The following is a 10,979-nucleotide window of genomic DNA, read 5'->3' on the forward strand; positions in this document are numbered from 1 at the left end:
TGTGATAGCAATAAAGAATCTAAAAAAGTGTAATACAATAAATAAAAATGATGAAAAAATACAAAGGACCCCAGCACGCTGCACAAATGCATGTGTAAGGCACATATGCATACATAAACAAACAAACAGCAATTAAGCAACACTTATTGGATATCGCCATACATGCTGAAGTGAGATAAATAATTTTCCCTTATTTACAGTTAATTCTAAACTGATGAGCTATAAAGCTATTTAAAGCATCTCCTATTGATAAATATGGGTACCATCATTTTTTGTGATTCCACAGGTGCATACTGTGTTGAGGCCTACCTCATTTAATATCTATTTACTTTACACAGCCTATTATGTTTTACAAAAAATACAGTATTTTGTATTTGTGTACACTGACATTCATTTTAGTGTATTTTTCCTGAAAATATAGATTTGATAAACATTTGCGCAAATATTGTGCAACATAAAACATTTCAACTACCATATTTTTATTCTACAGGGCCTAGATTTCAGAAAATATATCATTTGCTAGGGGTTTTAAATAGTTTTCTAGCTAAAAAAAAAAATCAGAAAAAAAATATATATATATCTCCGGAGAGGCAGTTGTTAAACTAACAATGTTCAATATAGAATTGCTTGGAAGTAATAACTTTTGCAAGACAATTTCACCAAATGAAAGCATTTTTCTGGAAAAAAAACAAACAAACTGTATGTATTACTTTGTAACTTTAGATCAGTGGTCTCCAAACTGTGGCCCAGGGGCTGGTTGTGGCCCTTTGCTTGCCGTTATCTGGCCCTCAGGGCATTTTTCCTCCCACTGGTACAAGACACTATTCCTTTCCTCCCACCAACAATAGGGCATAGTTACTGCTACTGACATCAACAATGAGGCACTATTTCTCCCATTGACACCAACTATAGGGCACTATTCCTTCCACTGACATCAATGATAGGGCACTATTCCTCCCACTGACACCAACGATGGAGCACTATTTCTCCCACTGACATCAATGATGGGGCACTATTCCTCCCACTGACACAACTGGGCACTATTCCTTATGCTGACACCAACAATTGGGCGCTATTCCTCCCCCTAATACCAAAGATGCGTTGTTTACTCCCACTGATGCCGGGACAATTTCTAGTCCCAATGGCCACAGTCCGGCACCCCGAAAGTCTAATGAACAATAAACTGGCCCTATGTTTAGAAAGTTTGGAGACCCTGCTTTAGATAATGTCAAATTGTTTCTATCCCTGAGGCAAAATTGGCCACTTGTTCCCAAGTGAGCTTCTTTTTTCTTCTCTGAACCAAAACGTATGGGGTTCATAGAAAGCTGAACTTATGTCTATGTATTTTGCCTACTTATTACTAAAATTAACCTTCGAGAAGAATATAGTAGAGAAGTATTGATGATTTTATATTTAGACCCAGTGTTTAAAATGTCTCTATGCTTACGGTACTTACATTTACTATAGTGCAGAGCATATCTGTTGTCAAGGTGTAACGTAAATAGAAAGATGAAATAAATGTTTAATCCATTTATTGCCACAGGAACCCATATAACTGATACATTGCATTCAAATATTTAGTATGCATTTTTGACAGAAACAAAAGAAACATTTACTATTGAAATAAAAACGACATAAATTGACAGTCTGTAGATAAATGAGTATTACACCATCAGCTGAAAATTGACAGCAGTTACTGTTTGTAAATGTAAATCATGTAAAGTTAAAGCAGCTGGGAAGTAATCTATCAAACACTTACAATTCATTACACCATTATGTGATTAACGTATTCAATATTTTTCTGTGTCAAAAGCTTTATGTTAAGGCTAGGAGCACATTGGCAATATTTAGTAGTTCAAACATGTTAATAAAATTGCTAATAGTAGTAGTGTTGATTGACCACTACACATGTAGAACAAATGGCTATGGATTGAGGAACACAAGTAGCATGCAGAAGTGACTGAATGATTGACAATGCTCCAAATGTGTGGGATTAATCACTATTACAAGCTATTACCTGCTACTTGTATACCTCACTCCATAGAGAGGTTTTTGTAACAAATGTGTAATGACTGATTAATCACTGGCGGTTTTAGTAGTGCTTCCAGCCTAATCTACTGATTTGTCTAATAATTATTATTTTAAAGTCAATATTTATGCAGCAAACATGTGGTCTAATATCCCTTGAGCATTAGGGAAGCAGACGTAGTCCCCCTCTGTGATGTTCCAAGCCTGCATGCCCATATTGTGAATGGGTTTTGAGAAGATGTGGCACAGATAACAAAGCATCAGACACAAGCCTAATGAAACCAGTTATGCTCTTCAAATTCCTTTCTCAACTCTTCCTCATTAGATTGTAGCTCACTTTTGAGTTTTCTAAGTTTTTGAGCCAGGTCCCTAATCTCAGCAGCTTCCTTTGTTTTACAACCCTTTTTTAGATCTTGTGCTCCCTTTACAATAAAAACTGTATCAATAATTAAAAACAATCCAGCAAGAACACCAGAAACAGCCGTAATCACACGGGCCCCTTGGGCTGCTGTTTTAGCACCTTGAGCTGCAGTTGCAATTATTCTGCCCAGCCGGACCAGCCTGCCTACCTGAACTGCTGCACTTGTGAGTACAACCCCAACTGTGGCAACATTACGAAAGTCATTGATACCATGTTTTTGAAAAACACTGTTCATTTTTTCAGAAATCGTTTGTACGTGCTTAATATGATTCTGAATTTCTTTTACAATTTCTTCTACTCTTTTGAGTTTCTTTTTAATGTTCTCATTGTCTGCTATAGAGGCCACAGCACCAGTGAGTCCTCCTGCTGTAGCCACACCCATTCCAACTGCACTAACAATCAAAGAAGCACCAAGTGTAAAAGGTGTCAGAATCAGGCCTACTACAGTGGTGATCCCTCCGGCTATGCCCACCGAACTTCCAAAGACACCAGTAATGGTAGCCTTTCTATGAAATTCATCTATGTACTTTGCAATGTCAAGCAATTCCTCGATACACATACTAAGGCTCTCTTGCAGCACATTATGGTTTTCTCCGAATTCTTTCATGTATTGTCCAATCTGCAAAAAAGAATTAAAAACAGAAAGTATATAAAATACATGCCAAGAGAAAAACATCATCTTTGTAGTAATCTATTTATTAGGATATGTAGAGTATATGTACACTGATCACTGCTGTCATCATTCTCTAGTTTCATCATTGTTTTAACTTTTAAAACTGAAGTTTTGTCATTTTTTTTGGAGGGGAGGGGGGGAGATACAACAGTTATGTGTTATGATGCGTATCCCGTATCTTGCAGAAGGATGTTTCTTGTGACCATAATCTCCTTATGTCACTTTTATAGCCATCGGATATTCCTGAACAGTTATTTTCCAGTGCTGTATATATTAAAACAGGAGTATTTAATGAAATCAGAGAGCCTGTGTGCAAGATCATACATTGGGCACCCTGTCCTTCAACCACTTGCCCTCCAGAGGATTTACCCCCTTTCCTGACCAGGCCATTTTTTGCGTTACGGCACTGCGTTACTTTAACTGAAGATTGTGCAGTCATGCAACGCTGCACCCAAATTAAATTTACGGCCTTTTTTTCCCACTAATTGAGCTTTCTTTTGGTGGTATTTGATCACATGTGCGGTTTTTATTTTTTGTGCTACAAAAAAAAAAGACAGACAATTGTGAGAATAAAAATATTTTTTACTTTTTGCTATTAAACATGTCCAGTAAATAAAATAAAAAGCTAATTTCGTCATAAATTTAGGTCAAAATGTATTCTGCTACATGTCTTTACTAAAAAAAAAATCCCAATACGTGTAAATTAATTGGTTTACGTGAAAGTTATAGTGTTTACAAATGGCGGTATAGATACAAGAATTTTTTTTTTTTTACTAGCAGTGGAGGCGATCAGCGACTTATAATGGAACTGCGGCAGACATTCTGACACTTGGGGGAACTGACTTGGTGTCACTGACATCCCTAGTGACACCAATACAGTGATCAGTGCTAAAAAAATAGCAGTGGCATTGTACTGAGCAGAAAGGGGTTAACATGAAGGGCGATCAAAGGGTTAACTGTGTGCAGGGAGTGTTTTACTAGGGGGCCGTGTCAGTGTGCTTCAGTGTAAGCACACTGCTGTGGATGGCTGTGCTGTAGTACGCCGTACTACGCAGCCATGAAGGTGGTAAGGTGGAAGTTGCAGGAGATGGGATGCTCACCATTACATCAGTTTCATCTGGTCTGTTTGTAACAAAGTAAAATTTATGTTACTGTTACTGCATGTGTCATAAGGTAGATTCTGGGAAAGGGGACACTAAATGGTCCAGTGAGTTGCCAGAGGACTTTCAGGGCCTGAGTATAACAGATTTTCTATTAGGTTGGCATCTTACAAACATAAAAAACAAGTTCACTTTGGTTGATAATTGTGTACACATTATTTTGCTTCTAAGAGAGTATTACTTTAACTACAGTATATCTGTAATAGGGTTTATTGATATTGACTTGTTTAGATATGCACATTTAGGTACGCTAAAGAAAATGGGTGTAATACTGAGCAAGAGCGAGAGTTTTCTTATCAGTGATATCATGCCAGAGCCCTCATTCACCCCTGTAGGTGTAGGCATTTTAGAAAAATTTGTCTTCAAAGTTCACAGCAGAGGTACCGAAATTACATTACTTTTCCTTTTTTTACTTTCTATGGCAGCTTAGGAGCCTGCCAGCCTTCTAATGTACAGCAAGTGTAGGCTGTTAGGAACAGATTAAAATTAACTTAAGAGTCTTTGTTATGATCGTTGAGGATTTTGGAAAATGAATTACTACACAGTACATGCAGCTAGAGAGGTCTGACCACAGATTAATATTAAATACTTCTTAACATTTCTAGTACAGGAATAATTCTGGCTGTGCAGTATTTACTTTTTATTTTTGATATGGTCTAAGGGCCCATTGTGTACTTGGCAGTTGGTACCCAGTGTCATGACATGACAGGTGCTTAATCTTGCTATTTGTGGCCTGATCAGTAGACAGTCTGAACCCCTTTGCATTGCCTGTACACATACTGCCTCACTGAAGTGGATCTTCTCCTGTGAGGCTGCCTATGTGTACCTGTGTTTGTGCTGGGAGCGCACTGCACAGCATGCTGCCAACACAGAGACTGGACTCTCACTGAGAGCCCTGGGTCTCGTACTAACATTTGGGAATTAGAACCCCCCAGTGGCTCTGAGGAAGAGGCAAGTCCTCAAAACGCGTCAGCCTATTGGATGTCTACATTCCCCATTACGGACTGTTACTCAGCGCGGTGTTGACCCAACTGTTCTTTTATGATGTGCCTTGACTTTATTGTCGTTTGTGAGTACAACACCTATTTTATTTCTTATTAAACATTTTTTATGGTAATGCACTAGGCCTGTGCACCCTCTCTTTGTTCTTTCCTCCCCCAGTACCCAATCCCTGATCGCTTGGCTATCACAGTGGTTAGTCACTGTGCAGCCCACCCATGTGTCTTCTTCCTCCTCTGAATGGACAAACAACAACTAGCATATACATATTTGGTAATGCTGCACTCGTCAGGAACAGGAAAATTTATTATGGGTTGTTCTTTAGTGATAAATGATGTTAATAGGAAGAAATATACAGCTAAATGTAACTGCTTCCCATCCTGTATAAATGGCCTAAGGTTGAAATGGTTATACCTGGATCATGACTGCAGCTACAGTCATGATCCTGGTATGCAGTAATTTTTTAAATACAGCGATTCTCTTTAGTAAAAGTAATCCAAGTGGCTAAACAGCCACTGGATTACTTTTACAGGCGGTGGTCCCCCCCTTCTAGCGCTACCTTTACCGGACTCTACCATCCACATGGCTCTAGGCAGTCAGTGAGAGGAATGGATGTTGTTCCTCCCACTGTGTGTTATCATTAACTGGAAGTGACAGTGCTGTGCTTACTTGCTGGTTACCGTCCAGTTGATCAGACTTATCTGTGGCTGCATTGGAGGATAGAAGAGAGATCTGAGGTCTAGTAGAACCTAGATCTCTTGATAAAGAGGACCTGTCATGCCTATTGCTATCGCAAAGGATGATGTTCATCCCTTGTATTAGAAATAAAGTTGATAAAAAAGGTACAGTGAAAAAATAAAAAATAAACTTAAAAAAAAATGTAAAGCGCTCCCGTCCCCCCATGCTCACACACAAAGTAAATGCTGATTGCACCACACATGTGAGGTATTGCCATGAATATCAGAATGAGAGCAATAATTCTAGCACCAGACCTCCTGTGTAACTCTAGGCTGATAAACCCATAAAGGCTTTTAAACCGTTGTCTATAGATATTTGTAGGTACCGTAGTTTGGCGTCATTCCACGGTGTATGAAATTTTAAAGTGAAACATGTTTGGTATCTTTTATATGTTTACCAAACAATTATTATATTTTGTTTTTGTGGATTAAAACTTCTTAAAATGTATTTTTTTTAACAATTGTTTTTGAAAAACTGACGCACAAATATCACGTGGCATAAAAATATGCAAAATCCACCATTTTATTCTCTAGGGCAGGGGTTAAAATTTCAAGTCCAGACCTACTAGCCAGTCACAAAACTTACTCTCCACCAGTTGCCCCACCCAACCTTGCCCAGATCCGCCCCCCAACCCCACCTGAGGCTTGGAGCGCAGGTGCAGTCGCTCCATGCTTCATCTGTGCTCGCTGCAGAGGAATTTCTCCTCACATTTGGCGAGTGGCTTTTTCAAGCCCTGCTCTAGGGCCCCTGCTTATAAAAATGTATAATGTTTGGGGGTTCTAACTAGTTTTTAACAAAAAAAAAGCTTTTTTACATGTAGGAGAGGAATGTCATAATTGATCCGGACTGGAAGTGGTTAAAAAAAGTGTTTTTTTTTGGTTTGTTTTTTTATACTATAATGGGTCAGTTTTCCTTTGATAATTAAAAAAAAAAATATCCTTTACCAATTACCACGAAAAGAAGGTCTGATTCGTTCTAAAATAAAAACAAGGTATTTTTTGCCTGGACACAAAAAGTAGTTACAATGACATGTACAGTTCTACTAAGACATGTCAAAGTTGCTAAATTGTGTTCAGGCACAAACATTTGTTTTAGCCTAGCATGCAGATATAATTCTTTGAAATATATAATCGGCTCCGCAACATCTCCAAGATATGCCTGTTCCTAACCTCGGAAACCACTAAGCAACTTATTCACTCCCTTGTTATATCTCGCCTTGACTATTGTAACTCCCTCCTCATTGGCCTACCTCATCGCAGGCAATCCCCTCTTCAGTCTATCATGAATGCTGCTGCCAGATTCATCCACCTTACTAACCGTTCTGTATCTGCCACCCCTCTCTGCCAATCCCTCCACTGGCTTCCTGTTGCCCAACGGATACAATTCAAAACATTAACAATAACGTATAAAGCCATTTATAACTCAGCCCCAAGTTACATCACCGATCTTATCTCTAAATATCACCCAAACCGTACGCTTCGCTCCTCGCAGCTCTCTAACTCCCTTGTCTCCTCCCATACTCATCTCCAGGACTTCTCCAGAGCTTCTCCCATCCTCTGGAACTCTGTACCCCAATTTATCAGACTATCGCCTATTTTGCTCACTTTTAGGCGATCTCTGAAAACCTATCTCTTCAGGGAAGCCTATCCTGCCCTCAGCTAACAATGGAATCTTCTACTCTTCTAACCAGCCCATCCCCCGCAGTTACTACCTTTTTGTACTACTAGCCCCTCCCTCCTAGATTGTAAGCTCCGAGGAGCAGGGCCCTCCTATCCCTCTTGCATTGAACTGTAATGTTGCTGTATTGTCTCCCGTTATATTGTAAAGCGCTGAGCAAACTGTTGGTGCTATATAAATCCTGTATAATAATAATAATAAAGTGGTTCTTCACCCTAGAATCTAAAAATACAAATACTGTAGCTAGTGACTTTTGAAAATAGGACACTTTCCTGTTCAGGAATCCAGCGCCGTCCTCACCTGGGCCAGCTCTTTGCTAGTGTTCTGGTTACCGATGCTGGCATGTTTACTTTGGGAAGCTGACTGTGACTGCTTGCTGCTCCACAGTTGGCTTCCCACTGCACATGCGCAAGTGCTGCACTTTGTGAATGGTCACGCAGCATTCTGGGGCTTGTGACGCATTCCAGAAAGCAGTGAGCGAATGGGGGTTCAAACTTCCACTCAAATCGCCTAAACCAAGGGTAGGCAACCCGAGAGCTGCAGGACTACAAGTTCCATCATGCCTCTGCAAGTCATAGCTGTAACTGTCAGTTTTGTAATCTTTGCAATGCCTAATGGGACATGTAGTTCCACAACAGCTAGAGAGCCACAGGTTGCCTACCCCTGGCCTAAACGATCCAGGTAGAAGTTAGAGTGGTTACCTGTCAAAAGCAAAAACAAAGTGCAAAAAGTTAAAGAGTAGGGCAGAGGACAGACAAACGGAACTTACCATTTTGGGTGAAATTACACTTTAAGATATGCAGATATCGGACCTCATACAATCACTGCTGAGAGATCTCCAGTTTCTGGTCAGCCTTTCATGTTTGGTTTTTATATTGTGTATATATACACTATATTGCCAAAAGTATTGGGACGCCTGCCTTTACATGCACATTAAACTTTAATGGCATCCCAGTCTTAGTCTGTAGAGTTCAATATTGAGTTGGCCCACCCTTTGCAGCTATAACAGCTTCAACTCTTCTGGGAAGGCTGTCCACAAGGTTTAGGAGTGTGTCTATGGGAATGTCTGACCATTCTTCCAGAAGCACATTTGTGAGGTCAGGTGCTGATGTCGGATGAGAAGGCCTACCTCGCAGTCTCTGCTCTAATTCATCCCAATGGTGTTCTATAGGGTTGAGGTCAGGACTCTGTGCAGGCCAGTCAAGTTCCTCCACCCCAAACTCGCTCATCTATGCCTTTATGGACCTTGCTTTGTGCACTAGTGCGCAGTCATGTTTAAACAGGAAGGGGCCATCCCCAAACTGTTCCCACAAAGTTGGGAGCATGAAATTGTCCAAAATGACTTGGTATGCTGATGCCTTAAGAGTTCCCTTCACTGGAACTAAAGGGCAAAGCCCAACCCATAAAAACAACCCCACACCATAATCCTCCTTCCACCAAGCTGTACACTTGGCAAAATGCAGTAAAGAAAGTACCATTCTCCTGGCAACTGTCAAACCTAGACACGGAACACGTCTCCACTGCTCTAGAATATTGTGGTGGCGTGTTTACACCACTACATCCGATGCTTTGCATTGCAATTGGTGATGCAAGATTTGGATGCAGCTGCACTGCCATAGAAACCAATTCCATGAAGCTCTCTACGCAATGTTGTTGTGCTAATCTGAAGTCCACATGAAGTTTGGAGGTCTTTAGCTATTGAGTCTGCAAACAGTTGGTGACTTCTGCGCACTGTGAGCTTCAGCATGCGCTGACCCCGATCTGTCATTTTACGTGACCTACCACTTCATGGCTGAGTTGCTGTTGTTCCCAGTTGCTTCCACTTTGTTATAATACCACTAACAGTTAACTGTGGAATATTTAGTAGCAAGGATATTACTTGGATGGACTTATTGCACAGGTGGCAACCTATCACGGTACCACGCTTGAATTCACTGAGCTCCTGAGAGCGACCCATTCTTTCACAAATGTTTGTAGAAGCAGTCTACATGCCTAGGTGGTTGATCTCATACACCTGTAGCCATGGAGGTGAGTGGGACACCTGAATCCAATGATTTGGAGGGGTGTCCCAATACTTTTGGCAATATAGTGTATTTACACTCACCGGCCACTTTATTAAGTACACCTGTTAAATTGCTTGGTAACACAAATTGCTAATCAGCCAATCACTTGGCAGCAACTCAGTGCATTTAGGCATGTTGACGAGGTGAAGACGATTTGCTGAACTTCAAACTGAGCATCAGAATGGGGAGGAATGGGGATTTTAGTGACTTTGAACGCGGCATGGTTGTTGGTGCCAGATTGGCTGGTCTGAGTATTTAAAAAACTGCTGATCTACTGAGATTTTCACACACAACTATCTCTAGGGTTTACAGAATATGGTCCAAAAAAGAGAAAATATCCAGTGAGCGGCAGTTGTGTGGAGGAAATTGCCTTGTTGATGTCAGAGGAGAATGGTCAGAATTTGGCATAAACAACATGAAAGACTAGATCCATCATGCCTTGTATAATCTGCGCAGGCTGGTGGTGTAATGGTGTGGGAGATATTTTCTCGGCACTAGCAAGGTGTACCTAATAAAGTAGCTGGTGAGTGTATATCTTCATTGCTATTATTGGTTTTACATGAACATAAAGTAAATAGCTATTATATGATAGTAAAAAAATACATCTACTTGAGAATGTAGCAAAATATTAAACAATTACCTCTGTCTCTAGCGCCAACATCTCATACTCTGAGATTTGAGAGTTATTCGACTCAGAACTTGGGTCCATCATGTCAGCTGCACTTTCCTCTGCTTTAAATCAATAAACATTTTTTTAATAAATGTGTGCTAATCATTTTAAATCTTATAAGCCAATACACCAAAATAAATAAACATTGCGCCTTCTTCCACATAAGCCCCCCTCACATGAAGAGCAGAAATATTACATTGTATGCATATCCCTTAGTAATTGTTACTTAAGAATTTGTCCTTCTGAACAGCTGTAATGCAGTTTTTGAGGAATAAAATGGTTGAAATGAAAAAGTTGCTGAGAGTTACTGTGTGTATGTATGCATTGGAGGAGATTTACTAAAACTGGTGTACACAGGATCTGGTGCAGCTGTGCATAGTAACCAATCAGCATCCAGGTTTTATTGCCAATTGGACTCAAAATGCACAAGCTGAAATTAGAAGCTGCTTGGTTATAATGCACAGCTGCAACAGATTCTGAGTGCACCATTTTTAGTAAATCCCAACCCCCCATTGTGTTTGTATACTCTAGATCATGTAATCTGTTTAGA

At 40.1% G+C, this 10,979-nt stretch overlaps 1 protein-coding gene across 1 annotated transcript; it reads right to left on the bottom strand.

The window, feature by feature from the left end:
• Positions 1–1,510: 1,510 nt before the first annotated feature.
• On the bottom strand, positions 1,511–10,489 carry LOC149438991 (uncharacterized). The gene is made up of 2 exons (XM_089659602.1): positions 10,400–10,489; positions 1,511–3,068 (listed from the first exon to the last, which is right to left on the bottom strand). Exons 1-2 carry the CDS (start codon positions 10,469–10,471, stop codon positions 2,301–2,303), a joined length of 840 nt encoding a protein of 279 aa, XP_089515728.1. The 5' UTR covers positions 10,472–10,489; the 3' UTR covers positions 1,511–2,300.
• Positions 10,490–10,979: the final 490 nt, after the last annotated feature.

The sequence above is a fragment of the Staurois parvus genome, unplaced genomic scaffold, assembly GCF_062004578.1.
Source record: "Staurois parvus isolate SC_StPar_1 unplaced genomic scaffold, SC_StPar_1.0 ptg001168l, whole genome shotgun sequence".
In the NCBI taxonomy this organism is placed as follows: Eukaryota; Metazoa; Chordata; class Amphibia; order Anura; family Ranidae; genus Staurois; species Staurois parvus.

What these genes read in the sequence shown, in the direction of transcription:
- LOC149438991 (XM_089659602.1), bottom strand. Translation starts at nt 10,471, where the DNA reads ATGATGGACCCAAGTTCTGAGTCGAATAACTCTCAAATCTCAGAGTAT. An exon ending in TGTTGGCGCTAGAGACAGAG is followed by an intron (nt 3,069 to 10,399) that starts GTAATTGTTTAA and finishes TCTTTTTTGCAG; the next exon opens with ATTGGACAATACATGAAAGA.